Source organism: Poecile atricapillus, chromosome 33 (genome assembly GCF_030490865.1).
Source record: "Poecile atricapillus isolate bPoeAtr1 chromosome 33, bPoeAtr1.hap1, whole genome shotgun sequence".
Classification (NCBI taxonomy): domain Eukaryota; kingdom Metazoa; phylum Chordata; class Aves; order Passeriformes; family Paridae; genus Poecile; species Poecile atricapillus.
Genome location: NC_081281.1, coordinates 265,200 through 286,312, shown reverse-complemented (window position 1 = coordinate 286,312; position 21,113 = coordinate 265,200). Strand labels below are relative to the sequence as shown.

The 21,113-nt window shown below is 52.2% G+C and overlaps 2 protein-coding genes across 9 annotated transcripts; one reads left to right on the top strand and one right to left on the bottom strand.

Annotated features, from left to right (window-relative positions):
* Positions 1-313: 313 nt before the first annotated feature.
* On the bottom strand, positions 314-5,759 carry CTXND2 (cortexin domain containing 2). Its single transcript, XM_058860784.1, has 3 exons — positions 2,204-5,759; positions 768-995; positions 314-668 (listed from the first exon to the last, which is right to left on the bottom strand). Exon 3 carries the CDS (start codon positions 552-554, stop codon positions 381-383), a length of 174 nt encoding a protein of 57 aa, XP_058716767.1. The 5' UTR covers positions 555-668; positions 768-995; positions 2,204-5,759; the 3' UTR covers positions 314-380.
* On the top strand, positions 1,709-20,634 carry ARNT (aryl hydrocarbon receptor nuclear translocator). 8 transcript variants are annotated; one of them, XM_058860750.1, is made up of 23 exons: positions 1,709-1,833; positions 5,766-5,871; positions 6,826-6,870; positions 7,649-7,693; positions 8,593-8,637; positions 10,888-11,101; positions 11,321-11,534; positions 11,618-11,683; positions 11,795-11,894; positions 12,229-12,294; positions 12,400-12,485; positions 12,851-12,927; positions 13,092-13,226; positions 13,659-13,733; positions 14,517-14,668; positions 15,562-15,672; positions 15,864-15,939; positions 16,357-16,480; positions 16,789-16,888; positions 17,275-17,374; positions 17,638-17,797; positions 18,278-18,432; positions 19,020-20,634. In XM_058860750.1, exons 1-23 carry the CDS (start codon positions 1,809-1,811, stop codon positions 19,107-19,109), a joined length of 2,367 nt encoding a protein of 788 aa, XP_058716733.1. In that variant the 5' UTR covers positions 1,709-1,808; the 3' UTR covers positions 19,110-20,634. The 8 variants fall into 8 exon arrangements, with proteins under 8 accessions (XP_058716733.1, XP_058716730.1, XP_058716729.1 ...); XM_058860747.1 differs by having other exon boundaries at positions 17,275-17,425; positions 18,281-18,432; XM_058860746.1 differs by having other exon boundaries at positions 17,275-17,425.
* Positions 20,635-21,113: the final 479 nt, after the last annotated feature.

Genomic DNA, 21,113 nt, shown 5'->3' with positions numbered 1-21,113 from the left:
TCTGGAACCGGGAATAAACTCCTCTGGAACCGGGCAGCGGGAATCGCCCGCTGTCCCCGGGAGCAGGCGGGAGGCTGCCGCCCGCGCCGTTCCAAAAGCAGGGACGCGCGCAGCGGGAAGAGCCGCGGTCGGTTCCTGAGGCGGCCCCGTTGGAGCCGTTACCGAGCGGCCAGGCCCGCCCCAGAGCGATCCTTTAACCGCCGGTCCGGAGGGGTTTGCGGCACCGGGGGCGATGGGGGTTGGCGGGGAGCAGGGGGGGGAAATGGGGGTCCTGGAGGAAGGGGGGACCCGCGGGGCAGGGGGTGCTCTGGGGCCGGGGTGGTGCTGGGGGGTTGGTGGGGCTCCCTGAGGGCTTTGGGGGAGCCGGCGGGTTTTGGGGGTCAGTTGATGGGTTCCTCCTCCCAGGTGGAGGTGGGAATGGCGCTGTAGGGATCCACCACCAGCCGGGCACAGCGCACGGTCATGGCGAGGAGGAAGAGCCCCAGCAGCACCACGAAGGCCGTGGCCACGGCTTTGTCCACGTCCAGGGCGGGCAGCCCTGTGGGGGTCTCCATGCAGGGAGCCTCGGGTGTCTCCTTCCCAGCTCCAGGGACCGCTCAGGTGTCTCCTCCTGGCTCCAGGAACCCTCCAGAGCGCGTCCCCCACGCGCTCAGCTCCCAGTGACGTCCCTGAGGGCCAGAACCAGGGGGATTCATGAGGCTGAGGGGTCAAAAACACCCACAAAAAAGGGAAAATGTGGTCTTGGGTCCCCTCTGCTCCTTCCTTACCTCCCTGCGGCCAGTGCTGGGTCTCTGTCCCGGCCCGGCTGGCTCCAGGCCTTCATGAATTCTGCAGGAATGTGGGGATCACCTTTCAGACACAACCCAGAGGATTAAATTCCAACCCCGCACCCCCTTCTGCCATCGGGAGACGACTCTGGGTCCCTTCACGGGTCCTCCTGGTGACTTGGGGTGATTCGAGAAGCGCTCAGGAGGATCTATCCCCAAAAGCCTTGCCTGTGAGAGGATTTCAGGATAGTTCTTTGTTTATGTTGGAACAGACCAGAAAAACTCTTGGAAAATACATTGAACTGAGGTGCCCATTTGGATCTTGCAAGACAGCCTCATGAAAACCCCAGAACACCCAAAATATGCCAAAAATCTCCTTCGAATTTCTTTATTTTCCTACTCTGAGACAAAAAATGATCACTTTGGGAAGACAGTGAAACTTTGACACCCCATGAGTTGGTAGTTGATGTAGGGATTTTCCAGAGATTTTTCAGCAAAGGATGAGTTGTAGGGTCCTGTTGGCGACCCCAAATCCCAATCCTGACCCAAAAACCTGTTCCAATCCCGATCCCAGTTCTGAGCCAAATCACACGTCCAGTCCGGATTCGAATCTTCCTTCCCTGGGTTTTAGAACCCCAATTTCAATTCCAATTCCAATTCCAATTCCAATTCCAATTCCAATTCCAATTCCAATTCCAATTCCAATTCCAATCCCAATCCAATGTTGCGTGACGTAATCAACACCTCACGCGATAGCCCCGCCCCCAAAGCCCCGCCCATCCCCGCTGGGGGCGGGACACCGCCGCGTTCGCCCCGTCCCCTGGCCGTGCCCTCCCGTTGTCCCGCCCCCAGCCCTCCGTTTGGACCAATAGCAGTGCCGCATCTCCCCGTGTCCCTCCCCGCGCCCCCCGTTTAAACCAATAGGAGGCTGCCGTGGAGCTGGCCCCGCCCCCGTGCCTGTGAGGCCGGCGGAGGTTTTCCTGCGCCGCCATCTTGGCTCGGCGGAGCGGAGCGAGGAGGGGGCGGCCCGGGACCCCCGCCATGGCCGCCACCGCCGCCAGCGCGGGTGAGCCCGGCCGCGGCTGCACGAGCGGGGCTGGGGATTGCCCTGAGGCGCCGGGGGAGTTCAGGGAGAGCATGGGGGCGCTGAGGGGTGCGTGGGGCTGTGAAGGGGGCTGAGGGGGTGCTCCGCGGGCTGAGGGGGGCCTGAGAGGCCCCAAGGGCTCTCAGGGGGCCATGGAAGTCTGAGAGAGACCCTCAGGCGCGGGGGTCGTCATGTGGGGCTCTGAGAAGGACCCTCAGGGGGCCCTGGAGGGCTGAAGGGGCCCAGGAGGGGCTGACAGGGCTGTGAGGAGCCCTGAGGGGCTGCCCTGGGGGGGCTCTGTGAGGGGGGAAAAGGGGATGGGGGCACCCTTGGGGAGTCAGGGCTGTGTTACCTGGGTTTGGGGTGCTTGGGGCGGGTGTCTCTGGACAGCCGGTGCTGTGAGGAGACCCTCGAGGCGGGTGGAGGGCCCTGTGTTTGGGCTCCCTGGGCTGGGTTTCCATCGTCACTCGTTCGGATTTGTTTTCCTCGACGGCTTCTGTCAGTTCTAGCCCCCTTTTCAGCTGTGTTTGACGGAGGTTTTCTCAATTCCCAGCAAAAACTGCTGCCCTGGTTTGGAGGTTTTGCAGATGTCCCTCTGGGCGCTGTGAGGGCGGGAGGGCCTGCAGCTCAATGTTCCCTCAGGTTGGTCCCCAGAGTCCACAGCTCCCTGTGCACAGGAAGCTGGCAGCTGCTGGGCCCTGCTTCTTGCCAAAAACAGCCCCAAATATGTGATTTTATCAATTTTCTGGCCAAACCGCTCTGAATTGAGCTTGTATCGAGATTAACCCAGCATCTATGAAGTTGTAATGGATTTACAGCGTGGTGGCTGAGATCAGATTTTGAGCCTGTTTGTGATTTTTAGTCATAGCTTGTGCTTTGTGACTCCTATTGTGGCTTGAGGGTCATGCAACACGCTCAGGTTTATCCAGGAGTGTTTAATGACACTGCTGAAGGATTCTGGGGTTTTATTTTGACGTTTTAGGAAGGTTTTGTGGCTTTTGATGGTGAGAAGACGCACTGGGGACTCAGACCATTCAGTTCAGGAGGAAAGAAGATACTTGTGGGTTTAAACTGTACTTCCAAGCACTTGTGGAAGTGGAGTCTTCAGGGTTCCATGGTTTTTTGCATAATAAGAAAGTTTTAAATCCTGAAGGAGAATTTTCAACATCTGCATTTAATATTTATAATCATGGGCAGAGTGACCAATATTCACTCAAGCCTTTTACACGGAGGGAGGGAAATACACAAACAGCAAACATGGAGATTATTAGGAGAATAAATTCTGAAGAATTCTCACAAATAATGTGGGTCTTCTTTTCCTTGATGTTAAAAAGTAGATTTCAGACCTCCAGTGAATGCTGGGTAATGCCCCAAAATACCCAGAATGTCTTCATTTCAACCCCTTAGCAATGGAAGAAACATTCTTTTCTTAGTTTCTATATTTCTTCTTGGAGAAGGTTCCCATGGGGATTAAAGTGCTGAGCTGGCATTGCATGGGAAACTCAAACAAGCTAAAAACCTCCTACTTCAAAAAATCAATTTAATGTACCCCAGACACAGAAATTGAGATGTTTTGTAAATAAAAAGCCACAAAAGCAGAAATATCAAAGCTTTATAGTTGTGAGTGAAATGCAGAGTCGTTTTAAGGCTGGTTTATCTGCTCCCAAACCTGCTCCAAACTTTTTTGGGAGCTCACAAATGGGTAAATTTAAAGCAAATCTTGTGAGATTCATTCTCCAAACATGAGCCTGGGAGATAACCCCCTTCTAAAGCTTCTGCAGCAAAAAGCACCAGTTTTGTACAATAAAAATGTATTTAAAAGCTGCAGCAGCCCCTCTCGTAACTCACAGCTGGGAATATTTGCTGTAATTTTATTTTGGAGCCTTTTTTTCCCTGTTGGGATGCCAGTGGTTGCAGCAGAGCCTTTCCCAGGAGAGTTGGGCTGGGAGCCTGGAGCAGTGCGGGGGGTTGGGATTTACATTTGGTTACTGCTCCTCTCTTCTGGCCTTAATTAGATCCAACACATGGTGTAGGGAAGCAGGGATTGGTTCTGGGAAGGGCTGGGACACAGGCCCAGCCAGGATGTTGGAAACCCACCTGGGACTTCTTGGAACGCTTGGCTGGACACCTCCAGGAACGGTGACTCCAGCGCTGCTCTGGGCAGCCCCTTCCAATGCCCTTTCCAGGAGGGAATTTTCCCTAATACCCATCCTAAACCTCCCCTGGTACAACCTGGGGCTGCTTCCTCTCCTCCTGTTGTTCCCTGGGAACAGAGCCTGACCCCAGCTGTCTCCAGGCTCCTTCCAGGGAGTTGTACAGAGTGAACACTGCACCACGGGCTCCAGGAATTCACCTCAGTGTCCCAGTGCTCGTGTTTGGACTGGGGAGAAGACAGAAGTTGGGAAGGAATCTCTGCGTTCCTGTGCGTTCCCCAGAAATCCCAAAGGGTGGGAAAGCCAGGCCTCTCCCCATGCCATCCCTCTGCCCGTGCTGTCCCTGGTTTTGGGAGGCTGTGGCCGCTCTGGCCTCCCTGCAGAGCGATGCCAGGTCCTGCTGCTGCACCTCAGTCTGTCCTGGGCTGCCACGAGAGGGAAATGTTCCTCCGTGGGAGGCTGAAGCCTGGTGTCAAGCAGGTTCCTCATGGGATCCCTGTGCCAGGCTCCTGGGAAATCTCAAAAGCTTGAAAAGCAATTCCCTCTGTCCCCCTCTGTGGAGCTGGGTCCGGAGAACAGCACCGTGTCACTTCCTTCCCCTGCCCAGAGCGGAAATTCCTTCCCCTCAAGAAAGGGATTATCCTCTGTGCTCCAGAAACTTCATCTCTGTTCTCACCGTGTTCAGATATGGCTGGGGAAAAGGAGGAACCCTCCTGACCTGCTTTATTCCCACTTGAAACTTCATTTTGTTAAACAAAATCCTTGGATGTCACCTTGGGACTTCTCTTGGGAATAAGGGATGGGGCATAGCGGCGTCTGAGTGTTCCAAAATCAAGCAGAAAGGAGATGGGGAAGGGTTTCCACCTCTGGTTTTTTTTGTTCTCCAGATGTATTTTTGAATTCCAGAGGATCCTGGTGTTTGTTGCTGGAGCTGGTGTTGGATGGGCTGTGCTCACTCCCACTGTTGGTTGGGATTGTTGTTGTTGGCTCCTTCAGCTGCCAAGCCTCGAGCTGGATGCTTGTTCCATACTGTAGTCACCCCTGGGAAATACTATGGATTGGCAAGGAAAAGGCTTCCTCAGCAACGCCAGCTGCTTGTAGGAAAACAAACCAGGCAGGCAGAGAGGCTGGGAGCGTTAATGTGGTAAAAGAGGTTTAATTTTGGCAGAAATACCAGAAATTTGGGAGCGTGTTCGCTTTGAGGTCCAGGCACACCACAGAGATCACCTGGGCCATGGCTGGGACACCTCACACTCATCCAGGCTGCTGCAAGCACTTGAGCACAGGCAGGCCAGCAGTGCTGCCCGTGGTGCCCACTGGTCTGTACTGGTGAAGGCCAGAAGTGACCAGCTGAGCAGTGATGGGTTTTGAGGTGCTTTACGGGCATTTTGGTTCATTCTTTGTCTCAGATTGGGAAATGAACCCTCTGCAAGTTGGTGTCTTCAGGGAAACTCGCAGCTCTGCTCCTCCTCCCTCCTTCATCGTGTGGCCTCAGCCCCTTCCCTGCTCCCACCAGGCTCCTCCCCTCTCCAAAAAAGAGACCACATCTTTTAATTTGGCAGCCTCAGCTCTCCAGCTGAGGAGGCAGCGTGTGCTCCGCGCTGGGAACGGCTACAGCAGATGAAAGGACACAAGCACACACTGCCTCAGCCCCAACAGATGCTGACACACAACTGCTCCTGCTGGGGAGTGTTCCACTGAGCCAGAGGGGCTTGGACGTAGTACTGGTTGATTTCCCTGATTTTTTCCACTCCTGTTTAGAGATGGCATCCGATGTTTCCTCGCTGGGTGCAGCTGTTGGCTCCGGGAGCTCCGGGTCGGGAGCCCAGGCTGGAGGAGCTCAGAGGCCCAGCAAGAGACGGCCCGGGTGAGTGAGCGAGTGCTGGGGCTGTGCTCGGGGAGGGCTGTGGGAAAAGAGCCTTTTTGAGGAAGTTTTGTTCTCCAGAAAGAGCCATCAGCCTCAGGAGGGGCAGCTGTGGCTGCTTCTGAGAAGTTTCCTGGTTCCTTCAGGTGGGCTCTGTCCAGTCCTTTCCCTTTGTGGTTGTGTGCCAGCTACATCCCTTGAAGAGGGGCTTAAGTGACATATTCAGAGGGGATTAAAAGCTTTGCACCTCATAGGAGGAGCAAATGCACGCCGAGGATTGAAAGCAAGACAGGAGTTGCTGCAAGACCTGGGGGAGCAGAGAATTTTGGTGTTTTGGAGCCTTACTCCAACCTTTGCAGCTGCGCTGTCCCTGGGAGGGGTGGGGGAAAGCCACAGTGTGCTTGTGGGAGGCTTTTTGTTTGCTAAAAATGCCTTTGCAAATTCAAAGGGAGTTGAGCGACTGTTCCCAGATTTCTGGCAGGAGAAATTGCCTCGTAATTTTCAAGCAAACTGAAATCTGTCTCTGCACCCTTCCCAGTCACTCAGACTCTTTCCTTCAGCCCCGTTTGCTGATGCTCCCACTGCCCTGCAGCTCCTCCCATGCTGCCTGCTGCCAGCTTTCCATCCCAAAAGGAAAGGTGAAACGTCCTCTGTAGGCTGTTGATGGTCCCCGATTCTCCTAGGAGATCCAGGCTTTTGGAACAGAAGGTTGGGATGCAGTGGAATGCTCCAAGTGGGTTTTCTTCCTTTGGACCTGTTTTTTCTTGCTCTGCTCCTGATAGACACCTAAAAGATGCCCCTTTCCAAACTTCGTTGTTTGTTTCACGTCACAATCACTATATTGCATTGGGATTACTTAATTTTTCCTTTCAGGAATCATCTGCATCTATGGGGACAGACAGAAAAGTAAAGGAGAAACCACTTGGCTAACAGTTATATTTTTTTTCTGTTTTTCAGGCTTGATTTTGATGACGATGGAGAAGGGAACAGTAAATTCCTCAGGTGAGGGAGAGTGTGGCATCCAGAAGTTTCTGTCCTGTGGTCTAGCTGTGTCTGTGTGTTTTCACTGGAGCAAGATCTTTCTGCTCCTGTGGCTTTTCCTCTCTGGAAGCGGTGGGAATTGCTCCAGTTCCTCAAACCCTTCCCTTTCTCCCAGTCAGCAATATTCCTCCATCTTTTGTTACTGCCTCAGGCATTGTTAATTAATCCTCATCTGTTGTAAGGATGCTTCAGTTCCAGAGACATCCTTATTCCCGAGGAGCTGGCGAGGCTGCGAGGATCTCCTCGTGACCCATATGGAGCACAGAAGAGTTGGAATATCTTGTGTCATTTATTTGTAGCCTCACTGCAGGGTTTAGGATTGAATAACTCCAGTGGCACTGGAATTCCCTGCGTTCCCGTGCTTTAGGGGTGGCCGTGGAATGGTTTCAGGATGATGGATGTAGGATTTACCAGGAGAAACCCTTGGATGGAGGTCCTGATTTGGGCTACCTTTATCTTCCAACCACAGTTTAATCTATTTCTTGGTATGGGATTAAATGGAGTGTGATCCCACCGTCCTTGACTGGAATGTGCTATGGAAAACCCTGTGGAGGAGATGCCAGTAGCTCACCCACAGTGTTTGGGGTGATCAGTGAATTGTCCTGCAGTGCCCACCCGCAGCCAGGGCGGCCTTTTTAACCCCAGGCATTTTCTTTGGCAGTCTTTAAACCTTGATCTCTCTGTGGTTTTTTGGGAAAGAACAAAGTGTAAACACTTTAACCTCTCCCCCTTTTCCTAGATGTGATGATGACCCGATGCCCAACGATAAAGAGAGATTTGCCAGGTAAGAATTCCATGATTTTAAAGCTTTTTGTGCCAAAAAACTTTAATATGAGAGGGATCCTGCAGCATCCTTCTCACGATCATCTCTCCTTGAAGGTGCTCCAAGGGACCCACACGTACTCCTTGATGTTTTTTGGACCAGTTCATTGAGTGTGATGACATTCCTCTTTTTCACCGTTCCTTTCAGCTCTGGCCTTGGACTCTCATTCTTTTCATCCTGCTCAAGAAACTTGCAGAGATTCGAGTTTCCTGCTTAGTACAAGTTTTCCTTGAACAGGCTTTCCTGGCACACGTTGTGATTTGTGTGTTTTGTGGGGAATTACACAGAAGCTGTACAAATTGGGGATTTTCTGGAGGTTCTGGGATCACTTTGATCAGTTTTTGGTGTCTGACAGTATCTCTGAGCGTTGGGAGCGAGCCCATGGTATTTTTACAGCTATTTGAAGCTCTGCTCCTTTCTCTGGACACACTCCAGCCCATCAATGTCCCTCTTGCCAGGAGGGGCCCCCAGGATTTAGGGATCACTGTCCTGCTGTTACCTGCCAAAGGGCTGCAGGGAATTCCAAGCTGGGACTCTCCAGCTTTTTAAGTGGTTTGAGTCCTTCTGAAGTCAAGTAAATAAAAAAAAATATGCTAGAAATATCAGAATATTTCTAATATTAGAAATAAGCAAATTAGAACTTGGTCACAGCCTCAGAAAAAGTTTTAAAATTCAGCACATCAGGCACCAATTTAATGTGGAATGTTGCAAACTAATGACTGTTTTATTTTATGGAGTTGCTCCTCTGCAAAACAGACCCGTCCCTAGGCTGGGTTTCCTAGTCCATCTTTCCATTTTTTTTTTCCATTTCTTTCAACTTTTTTTCCATTTTTAGCTTAGCTGGCTAATTTTATTTTTAGGTCTGATGATGAGCAGAGTTCAGCGGATAAGGAGAGACTTGCCAGGTAGGAGAATGGAGATTTCAAGCATGGACAAGCAGAGTTTTTCCTTTCCGTAATGTTTCTCTAGGCATCCCTTCTCTTTTTTTTTTTTTGTTTTTTTTCCCTCCTTCCCTCATCTGCTGCAGAGGATTTAACAGACTCCTGGAAATGGCTATGGAATTGTGATTAGGAGGGGAAAGGCATTGAGGAAAGGCACACCTCATCCTTGGAAGAATGTTTTTTGGGAGTACATGACAGGATTTGTTTACCAAAGGCCACAGGGTTGGGCTCCTGCTTTCACCTGTAGCTTTGCTAACCTATGCTAAACACAGTTCCTCTTGTCCAAGTTGTCCATCTGGGAAGGTTTTGTGTCCTGGGAGTGCTGCTGGACTCTCAGAAGAGGCAGGAAAAGGTGTGTTAGCTCAGGTGTTTTCCTGCCAGGGAAGGTGGTTCCCTGGATTTAATTTTTCCCTGGGTTTCTATTAGTAATTAATGAGAGATTTCCTGAAAGCACCAGAGCAGTCGGCTGGAATGGTGCACCAGGAATCCAGGAATGGGCCGTGAGGACTCCTGTGCCCACGTGCAGGTGATTTGTCACCTGTGCACACCTGCAGCAGCCTTTTGCTCTTTGCTTCCCGCCTTGCAGATTTAAGCCATCCTGGGCAGTTTTGTCTTCAAAGCAAAACCTGCCCCCCAAAGTGCCTTTCACAGCACCAAGCTGTGCTGAAATGTTTGAGGGGATCAGGAAGGCACAGAGGTGAGGCTTGGGAAGCCTTCCAAGGGTTTGTTCCCAGGAGCAAAGAATGTTTCAGAGAAGCATGGAGTGGTTTGGGTTGCGAGGGACCTTGGAGCTCATCTCGTTCATGGCAGGGACACCTTCCTCTATCCCAGGGTGTTCCAGGCCCCATCCAGCCCAGCCTTGGACACTTCAGGGACCCAGGGGCAGCCACAGCTGCTCTGGGCAGCCTGTGCCAGGGCCTCCCCACCCTCTCAGGGAAGAATTCCTTCCCCAAATCCCATCCAGCCCTGCCCTGTGTCAGTGGAAAGCCATTCCCCCTTGTTCTGTCCCTTCAGGCCTTGTCCCAGGTCCCTCTCCAGCTCTCTCGGAGCCCCTTTAGGCACTGGAGACACTCCAAGGTCTCCTTGGAGCCTTCTCATCCCTCAGGATGGACAATCCCAGTCCTCCCATCCTTTCCTTGTGGCAGAGTGACAGTGGGCAAGTGAAATGTAAATGTCTGGTGATTCCTCAGTAGCTTTTGTAGTTGAAGGATCTTTGTTTTTCACACCTGAGCTTGTGGTTTTAGAGAAGCTGCCCCAAAGGTGAGGTCAATGAATGTCTGCACACACCTTGTAGTGATAAATGCTCCATTTTTGTATTTATCCTGTTTATTCACCTGCCTATCCTTGTTCCTTCCAACACTTCCATCTCATTTCACTTCCCACCATGTGCTTCCTTGCACCTGATCCATCCTTCTGTATAGGAAACCTGGCTTTTAAGCTCTGTTCTGGAAAACCCACCTTAGGAACCCGGTTAAATTATGTATCCTGGATAAAAGAACCAAGTTCTGGTCTGTGGGACTGAAGGGAACTGTGCCCTGTGAGCCAAAGGGGTGCCGAGAGCCTCTTTAGAGGTTGGTGTCACCACCCTGGGCTGCCCACGTTGGCTGGCCGTGGTCATCTGTGCAGAAGTGAGGTGTGAGCTGCTTGGAAGCTTTCCCTGCTGTGACAGGGGAAGGGCTCTTGATGTCACTGAGAATTTGCAAGGCGAGACCCAGCTAATTCAGGTCTCAGAATTCTGGGGTGGCTGGGGTTGGGAGGAGCCTTAGAGCTCTCACACCTCCCACTAGCCCAGGTTGCCCAGAAGAGCAGGTGCCCAAGCTCTAGCTGCAGACCTGGTGGGTGTGATGGTCTCATCCACCCTCGGATGGACAGTGCTGAGGTCACCTGCAGTGAGGTGACCCCGTTTTGGGAGCAGAGCAGCAATTCCTTTGTCTTCCTGCAGTGCTGTGGGTGGGTGGGGAAGGTGAGCCCAGCTCCTCGCTGGCCCCAGGTTCCACAGAGCCGCTGTGACTTCGAGGAAGGTCCAGGTGTAGCCTCTCCTCCTTGCCCCTCTCCACGTTCCCTGTGCACGCCCAGCATGTGAGGCTTGACTCCTAATCCTGACGGCCCCGGTGCATCTCTGTGTGTCCTGTGAGCGCTGACGTGGGGACGTGTCTGAGCCTCCCACCCCGGTGACTTCACCTTCCTCCTTTTCTCCTCCTCGGCCTCTCGCAGGGAGAACCACAGCGAGATCGAGCGCAGGAGGAGGAACAAGATGACCGCCTACATCACGGAGCTGTCGGACATGGTGCCCACGTGCAGCGCCCTGGCCCGCAAGCCGGACAAGCTGACCATCCTGCGCATGGCCGTGTCCCACATGAAGTCCCTGCGTGGTACTGGCAACACCTCCACAGATGGCACCTACAAACCCTCCTTTCTCACCGACCAGGTCTCTGTCCATACTAAAAGTCCCTCTTTTTTTATTGAGCCCCTTAAGGTCCTGGAAAGCCACAGTGAGGTGTCCCTGAAACCTTCTGATCTTGGCCTGGTGCTGCTTTGTGGGAATTACAGCAATCAGAGGGGAAAATTAAATCATGGGTGCGAGGAAAAAGTCCAAACCCAGGGTGTGTTTTGGCCGTGCAGCTGAGAGGTGTCTGTGTGTCTGCAGGAACTCAAACACCTGATCCTGGAGGCAGCTGATGGCTTCCTGTTCATCGTGTCCTGCGAGACGGGGCGCGTGGTCTATGTGTCGGACTCGGTGACGCCGGTGCTGAACCAGCCGCAGTCCGAGTGGTTCGGCAGCACCTTGTACGAGCAGGTGCACCCCGACGACGTGGGCAAGCTGCGGGAGCAGCTCTCCACCTCCGAGAACGCCCTCACAGGTACAGCAGCACGGGCAGGGGCGCGAGGGGCTGGCGGGTGGGAGAGCCTGCAGAGGGCTTGGATTGAACCCTTCCCTTTGTAGAGGGAACCAAGCCCTGGTGCCTTTCTACCAAGGATGCTGCAGCCCCCCCTGAGAATGCATCTAAAGGTATCACCAGTGACACTCGTGTCCTGCCAGTTCCCACTACGTTACCTGGTGCCACACCTGTCTTGCTGGAAGGACTCCCAGTGCAGCAGCATCTCCTTTCTCTTTTCTTAGGTCGTATCCTGGATTTGAAGACGGGGACTGTGAAGAAGGAAGGGCAGCAGTCCATGAGGATGTGCATGGGCTCCCGGAGATCTTTCATCTGCCGAATGAGGTGGGAAGGAATTCCCTGGGGAAATCTCTGGCCCTAACACCAAACTTGCTCCCTAACCCTGGCCCTTCCATGCTTTTATTTCAGCTATTTTTGGGCTCATTTTAATCTAGACATGATAGAACATGGCTGAGCATTCCCTACAGTCAAGTTCTTGAGGCGTTTGTTTGCCCTGTTGTTGTAGAAGATCCAGTTTAAAGTAGCAATTAGTTTTAGCCCCAAGTGTCACTTCCCTTGAGTTCTTCAGAACAAAGGGTTTGTGTGATGGAAGTTCCTGTTATTCTTATTATTTTCACGTTGATCAAAAAAGATCAAATCCTTTCTAACCCTGGTGCAGGTGTGGCAACAGCTCTGTGGATCCAGTCTCTGTCAATCGTCTCAGCTTCATGAGGAATCGCTGCAGGTAAATGATACATAAATAGCTTATATACCTACAGCATAAAAATAATACAGCTGAACCCCTTCCCTCACCTTCCCCCACTGCAGCACAACCTGTTTCTCTCCCAAGGAATGGTTTAGGTGCAGCCAAGGATGGAGAGCCTCACTATGTCGTCGTGCACTGCACGGGCTACATCAAAGCCTGGCCCCCAGCAGGTAAGGATTCACCTGTGGTCAGGTGGGCTGGGTTTAAGAGCACATGGTCTAAAGCTGCCACTCCAGGAGCTGAAGGTGCCAGGAAGTGCTTTGCAAACGTATCTCTGACTTTCATTTCAAGATTGACCCAATTTTTGCAGGCCAAGCAGCAGATCTCTGTTTGTAGAGGATGAAAATAATATTGAACTGTCTGAAATTCAGAGACTTTCATTGGGAGAGAGGGCACCTTAATTTCCAAAATCCCTTAATGGGGAAGGGTATTGGGTTACAAACCAGGGCACGGAGATGTCTTGAAGTCTGTTCCTCTGAAATGAGCCATTTTTCCTGTACTAACCTTGCTGGAGTTTTTGGCCCTCCCCTCCCAGGTGTTTCCCTGCCTGACGATGACCCCGATGCTGGCCAGGGCAGCAAGTTCTGTCTCGTGGCCATTGGCAGGCTCCAGGTGAGTGCCCTGCTCCCCTTTTCCAGCATTGCCTTGTCCTGGGAGTCCCCAAATTTAAACTCTTCTGTCTGAAAACATTCCCCAATGGCCACAAATCCCAGAGCAGGGCTGGCAGCTCAGGTGCAGCCAGGGTTGGTGTCTGACTCTCCCTGTGCTCCTGGCAGGTGACCAGCTCCCCCAACTGCACAGACATGAACAACGTCTGCCAGCCCACAGAATTCATCTCCCGACACAACACCGAAGGGATTTTCACCTTCATCGACCACCGCTGCGTGGCCACCGTGGGTTACCAGCCCCAGGTGAGGACCTTTAGGAGCTTTTCAAGAAAAAAGTGCTCTTTGAACTTAAATTTCCTTCTGCATCGTGGCTCTGCTTGTCCAACAGAGCTGATAAACCGTGCCCAGGGTTAACCCAGACGTGTGTTTCTTCTCCACTGGTTGCTTTTCCATGTGTTTTTCCAAGTCCTTTGATCATGGGAAGGCTGGGTGTCTCTGGATTATGTCAAATGTCAATTAAAGCCATTTTTGCTTCAAATTGAGTTAAAGATCAAACATTAATCAACGACTGTTGTGTTTTTCTTTTAAAAAACAGCACACCAGCTCTTGTGCTTGGGTTGTGTAAACAGGAATTTGGGGGGAAGGAGCAGGAACTACCTGTCCAAAGATGGATTAATAATTGAATCTGCCTGCCAGATGAACTGACTCAATCTCTCACAATTCCTTCAAAAATAGGAACTTTTGGGGAAAGACATTGTGGATTTCTGCCATCCAGAAGACCAACAGCTTTTACGGGACAGTTTTCAACAGGTAAAAGCATTGTAGCTGCCCTTTGCATGCAGGGTGGAATTCAGATTGGAGTTTATTCCGAGACTGGAATGTCGTGGTGCTTGCAAAGCAACGAAATTGACTGGAAAACCAAGAAGAAAAACAAAACTTAGATAACTCTCCTATGCAAACAGTTGCAGATTTAGTGGTATCATTAAATGCAAAATGGAACAGAAGCATCTGATTACTTAACTCCTGAATCCAGTCTTAACTCCAGCTCTGGCTGCTGGTCCAGTTGGCTTTTAGGGCCAGGGATGTGGCTCCCAAGTGCCTGCCTGACGTGGCTGAAACCCTGGTTCATCTCTAGGGCCCAGCCCAGTGCTCCAGAGCCCGCAGTGGAGGTGGTTTTCTTGCCCTGTTGTCGTTACTGTTATTTCTGAGGGCCTTGGACTGGTGGCAGGGCAGGTAAGGCTGCCCCTGTGCTTTCATGACTCCAAAAACCAGCTGCTCATATCCATTGCTCCAAACCCTTGGAACGGGAAGCGACAGCATGTGTTTCATTTCTTGGAGGCTTTTTCATACATCTCACCAGTGCAAAGAGATAAGAGAAGTGAAGCCAAAAAGGGGATTTTAGATTCCCCTCTTGTATCCTTTAGGAATCAAGCTATCCCAAGGGAATAGTGCCATTTGGTTTGGGAAGACTGAGACGAGGTGGTCCAGGTTTGAGGCAAAGGGCCATCGCAGGGGTCTGGGGGAGGAACTCGTGCTCAGGTTGCTCTCCCCACCTTTGATCAGGTGCTACTGATGTCATTCCATTTTTTTTAGGTGGTGAAGTTAAAAGGCCAGGTTCTGTCAGTCATGTTCCGCTTCCGATCCAAAAACCGGGAATGGCTGTGGATGAGAACCAGCTCGTTCACCTTCCAGAACCCCTACTCGGATGAGATCGAGTACATCATCTGCACCAACACCAACGTCAAGTGAGTACCTGCAGAAGGGCTCTCAGTCCAGAGCACCCCAGAGCTGGGGAGCCTCAGCCTCTCCCCCTCACCAGCCTCCCATCAGTTTCCCAAACCTGGAGAAGTCTCCAAGTCCCTACAGCTCCCGTTCTCTGCTGGGCTGTGCCAGGCACTGCAGGACTAAAAAGTGCAGGAGTTGTAATGCCTTTGGCTGTCTTGTTGTGTAGCTTAACAAGCTGCCAAAATTCAGCTCCAGCAGTGCCTGAAATTGCTGAAATCTGCCTTAGGATGCTCTTGGATTGCTGTGACATCCCAGGGGCTCTCATCTTTGGGAATGGTCAGAGCTGCTCTCTATTTCCATGAGGGAGCTCCACACCCCTTGAAAGGACCTAGAAATTGTGCCTGTGTGTGATCTAGAGCTGCAGGCTCGGCAGGGGCAGCTCCAGCAGGCAAACAGAAGGCTGGATTGCCTGGGAAAGGGAAATCCAGGCTTTTTTTGCCATGAGGCAAAGTAGCCCTGCTTCCCTGCAGGGCTGAAATCTGCTGCAGGCCTGATTTCCTGCCCCATGCAGGAAATCTCTCTCTTTGAACTTCTTTGTTCCACATGCAGCCATTCCCACATCCAGAATCCTAAAATCCCTGTGGAAGTTCAGAGCAGAGCAGCAGTGTCTCTGTGGTTGTGTTTGGGGTGTGCTGGGACTGGATGTGGAGGAGAGAGGCACAACCCCCACATCTGGAGCATCCTGTGCCATGACACCACCTTTCCTTTTGAGTGGAAACTCACCCAAAAACCCCTTCACTCAAATGGGGTTTTGCATCTTACCTCAGACAGCCACAGCCCGCTCCCTACAGGACCCAGCTTTTGCTCCCACTTGGGACTTCTAAAATCTCTTTTTTCTGTGTATGCTTTGAAGGAACTCGAGCCAGGAGTCTCGGCCTGCCCTGGCAAACTCCATGCCAAGGCCTCAGCTGGGGCAGAGCGTCAGCCTTCCCCTGGACATGGGCACGGCCCCACTGCCCTCAAGGTCAGGAGGAGCTCAGCTCCTTTTCCCATTTCCGCCTTCCCCTCACACACCCTTCATTCCCAAATTCCCCTCTCTGCAGCCAGGAACTGCAGGCTGACAAATCCCTGCTGTAACCACCCAGCCCTGTTCCCTTGGGAATTATCTTTAGCAGCCTGTGTGTGTTCCCCTGTTACAGACGCTCTCTATTTTAGGCAGCAGCAGCCACCGCAGGCAGAGCTGGAAGTGGGCCCAGGAAGGGAGAGCTTGGCTGGGTACGAGCACTCACAGGTGAGTCCAGAGGGATTTGGGCACTCCCTGTTTGTTGTTCTGCACTGTTTTAAGTCACTGTTTTGCTGGAGGTTTAGAGGTGATAGCACCAGGTTGAGGTGGGGTTTGAGGGGAAGGTGTTGCTCGATTCCACCGTTTATAATGTGGAATCACAGAATCGTGGGATAGTTTGTGTTGGAAGGAACCTTAAAGCCCATCCACTTCCACCTCCTGCCACAGCAGGGACACTTCCACCAGACCAGGTTGCTCCAAGTCCTGTCCAGCCTGGCCTTGGGCACTTGCAGGGATGTGACTGAGCATCCCGAACAGCCCCTCTATCCCAGGAAAGCATCAGAGTGCCGGGAGCAGCCGGGCCCTCAGCGGCTCCTGCGCTGCCCTCCCCTGTGCCGAGCTGTGAGCAGCCGTGTCCCGCCCCAGGTGCCCGTCCAGCCCGTGAGCGCTGCCGGCCCCGAGCACAGCAAGCCCCTGGAGAAGGCCGAGAGCCTGTTCAGCCAGGAGCGGGACCCTCGCTTCGGGGACATCTTCCCCGGCATCAGCACAGGTGGGTCAGCAGCACACGTCTGCTCCTCCTGCCTGCCCTGGTCACATCCTCCCGGCCTGTCCCTGCGGAGCAGTTCTCCCTGCTCCCCGTCTGCGGTGGGTGCTCTGACCCCAGAGAACCTCCGTGTGAGTTGAGTAGAAAATGGAGAGAAAATCAAATTAAACGGGATTTAATGAAATCATCTGGAGTCTGTGTCTGGAGAAGGAACAAAGGAGTCTTCCTTCACACAGACACGTCTCTTCCGAGTGGTTCTCTGTCCCTGTTCCTGAGATGTCCCAGCCCAAAAATGACTCGTGCTCTCTCTGCAGACCAGAGCAAAGCCATCCCTGCCAGCACCATGCCGGCCAACCCGCCCCTCTTCGCCCAGGGAAACACCTTCACTGCTGCACGGCCTGCTGAGAACTTCAGGTGAGGCTTCACCTGGCCAGCTTCACCTGCCCCCATTCCCTCTGTTTCCTCCGCTGCGCCTTGGACATGCCCAGGATCTGGGTGTACACAACCCCACAAGTTCCTCTCACTTGTTTCCCAGTATAGAATCATGGAATCATTCAGGTTGGAAAGGCCCTAAGACCATCAAGTCTGACTGTTAACCTGTGTTTACCACTGACCCCAGTCCCCAGGTGCCACATCCACACATTCTTGGGACACTCCAGGGGTGACACCCTTCCCAGATGGGCAGAGTTATCACAATTGTTGGGCTCATTTCCCTCCACCAACAACTTGAGCAGAAGGGTTTGGTGCCTCTTCCTCCTGTGAGTGCTGTTCCGTGGCCTCAGACACCTCTTCTGTTGCAGGAGCAGCAGCATGGTCCCTCCAGTGAACATCATCCAGCAGCAGCCCTCGCCCGCCGGCCGGATCTTGCCCCAGATTTCCCGCCACTCCACCCCAGCTCAGGTCAGCGGGACCACCTGGGCTCCAGGGACACGGCCAGTGTTCACACCCCAGGTAGCACAGCCCGAACCCTCAGGTGCAGGCCCCCGGGTCCCCGCTGCCTTCCAGACCCTGCTCTCCATGGGGAACCGTCCTGCTTCCACTCTGCAGCGCTGCGTGTCCGTGTGCTTCCTCCTTCGGGGCTGAGCTGGCATCTCCTCCCTGAGCTGAGGGTCGGGGTGAATCCGTGCCTCCTCTTCCTCTCCCGTGTTTTTCCTCTCTTACAGCAAGTGGCATCCCAGGCCGTGAAGACCCGACCGCCTTCCTTCAGCATGGGGACATTCCAGGGCACGCCGTCCTCCTTCAGCTCCATGGCAGGGCCGGGATCGACGGCTTCTCCCACCACGGTGCCGTACCCAGCCTTGGCCAGCCGCAGCACAGGCTTCAGTGAGTGGGGACTGGGGGGAAAAAACCCCTGGGAGGAAAGCTGGGAGCATCCAGCTTTGGAGGGATGTGCTCTCTGTCATTTTTTGTGGTTTTTGGGAGTGCCTAAATGTGGGGAGCAGAGTTGAATCTGTGCTTTGGCTGACACTGATCACCTTCAATCATCCTCCAACCATAGAGTTGGACTCTTTGGTCCTTGTGGATCCCTTGCAGCTCGGGATAGTCTGGGCTCATCCCAGCAGATGAATTTTGAACCATTTTAAGGCTAACTGGCAGGAAACAAACCCCTCTGGGAGTCCCTTTGTTCTATCCCATGGCAAACACCTGAATTCTGAACCTGTGGCCAGAATTCCTGGAGGGCGACCCTGTCCTGCCACCAGCAGCGGCCCCGCACAGAGCACTGCCCTTCCCAGTCCCATGAGAGCACTGGAGAAATGAGATTCCCAGAGGAGGGATGCTTCACTGCCTGTGTTCTCTGCCCAGCAGCCACAGAGGCAGCGCAGACCCCGGCCCCGTTCCAGCCCCGCGCCGCCGACGCCGTGGGAATGTGGCCGCAGTGGCAAGGACAGCACCACGGCCCAGGATCCGGGGAGCAGCACGTGCAGCAGCCCCAGCCCAGCCAGCCTGAGGTCTTCCCAGTAAGATGGAGCTTTTTAACCTCCCAATCCAGTGGGATCCACTGATCTTGAGTCACCTAGAGCTTGTCCCTGTGGTTGAAATCAGCTGGGGAGGTCCCAAACTCCTGGATAATCTGATGGAGCTGGAAGTGGAGAGGGCAGGACTGGCTTTGTGTCTTGGTCTGTTGCAGAATCAATGTGAAATTCCAGTTGGATTAACCCTTCTAATTCTAATTAATAATAAAAAAAAGCTACAGTCCAATGAAGTTAAAATTAATTCCTGAGAATTCATAATCGTCTCGCCCCAGCTGTCCCAGCAGTTGGTGATTATAGCTTAAATTTGCTGCTGTCCTTAAATTTGCCTTGGACATGGACCCTGTGTTCCCTTGGGAAAGGGACCAGTGTGGTCCACACTATCTATTCCAGCAAACCCGTGACTAAATTGCCAACATGATCATGGAACCATGGAATTGAGGTTGGAAAAGCCTCTGAGATGGAGTCCAAACACTCCCCTGAATTTCCAGTCTAACCCTCCCTGGCACACCTTGAGGCTGTTGCATACGTGATATTCCAGTCTGGATCCTAACTCTCTCCTTGTATCCTCACAGGACATGCTGACCATGTTGGGGGACCAAGGGCCCAACTACAGCAATGAAGAATTCCCAGAGTTGAATATATTCCCTTCTTTTTCTGAATAAAACAAGCCTTAGGGGAAACAGCATCAAGCTCTCCACAATATCCACATGTAAAGGAAAACAGCCGAGTCTTTTTCTCAAGGAACTGTCTAAACCCTTCCCACCTTCTGGAAGTGGAGCTCCAAGGAGGGATGGCCGTGGAGGAGGAGGTGGTTTGGACACCTCCTCCATGTGGGATTGTTCTGGAAGCTTCAGGACTTGAGTGCCACAAGGCCGGAGGCCCCGTGTTCCCAGAGCCGCTCCCAAGTGGATTTTTTTGGAGGGATTCCTGTCTGGATCACAGACAGCCCTTCCAAACTTTTAAGGTGGCTTTGACTGTTTTTATTTCGTTTTCTGCCGTGACTTTTTCTATAAAACACAAACTATTGGAATTTTTAAATGCTGGAAGAAACTCTTCCAAGTGTTATCCCTGTAAACACAATCCTGGAAGATGCTTGAGTAAGAATCCGTGTCCTAAGCCAGTGTTTTCCTCCTTTTTGGAGGAGTTTTGGCTGTTTTTGGAGGGTTGTTACAGCGTCTCCAGTCCAGGGTGCTCCATGTGGAGATTCCAGTGTTTGTTTGGAATCTTCTCTCTCCTGTGAACTGTGCAATGAAATCGGTGTGATCCACGACCCCCCGTTACCCCGGGATAATTAACAAGCCATAAAAAATATTACCCATGTAGCTTTCTTCTGGATGAATCCGTTTTCCAGCTGATGGTTCCTGTGCTGCCACAAACCGAAGTTTCAACAGGTTTTTTGGGATAAAACCTGGTCCACGCTGTCCATGAACTTTTATCACATGTAGATGAGTTTCTCGTGAGTCCTCGTGGAGCTGGATGTAGGAGAATCCCTGGATTTCATCAGGGAATTGCTGAGGAACTGTATTTTCACTACATTTGCTCACTCACCTCCTTAAAAAAGAATTCCTGCCATGGGATGATCCTGTTGCCAAATCACAAACTGTAAGAGGAGAGCTGGAAAAGTAGGGAACAGAATGATTTTTTATATATATATATATATATCTATATATATAAAATTTTTAATTTTTAAACATTGACTTGGAATCTTCTGGCTTTTTCCATGGAAAAAAAAAACAACTTGTGGCCAACCCTGCTCTCCTCAGGGGCTGGAAGAACTGTTTGATTCCCTCTTGCTTCAATTCCAACAGGAAAATTAATTGCAGAGTTGGACTTGGAAAGAAACTTGGCACAACAGCAGCTGGGGAAGGATCCCAAGTTTTCCTGGAAGCCTGTTTTTGTTTTGAATGGAATGTGGGTGTTCCCCCCCTTTTCCCTGCATGCTGGGGGGCTCTGGGACCCCCAGGCTGGTTGTGTGGTTCTCTCTGCTGTTGAGGGCAAGAAGGGGGAGACTCCTCCCTTTCCAAGAGCTGATTCCAGAGCTGTCATTCCTGAGTAATACCCACGTAGGAAGCTTTGAAACCTTTGTGTCACCAACCCAGAGAGATCCCTCTTGTAAGTGGAGCAGGAAGCTTTATTTTTCTCTCTCCTTTTCCCTCTGGAAAATTAAGACTTGAAGGTTTTGTTTTAGTTTGTTTTGGGGTGGTTTTTTTTTTTGTTTGTTTGTTTTTATTTTATTCCAAATTTCTCTACGGGTAAGTGGGAGCATCCCATTCGGAGACATCCTGTGATCCATCATGTCCTGGGCCTTTCCTCTTCAGCTGTTGAAGGAGGAGGAAAATTCCCATTTCCCTGAGCCTGTGCAGGTCCCATGGCTGTAACCCCCCCACATTTCCCCGATCTTGGGAGAAGGAAACCAGCTGGAGCAGCCAAATCCTTGGGAAGGAGGATGAGGAGGGGCTGACAGGGTTCCCAGGGGGACAGGGGACAGGCGGGGTGCTTTGGGAGCTCTAGCATTGGTCCTGGGGGAAATTTTATCCTGAACTCCCTGCGGGGCAGGAGCTGAACCCCTCGAGGGTGTCCCAGCCCCAGGTCCCTCGGCTCCCGTGGATTCTGGGCTGCAGAGTTTTTCCAACAAGAGGTTTTCCCTTTTTAGAACCTTTGTCTCA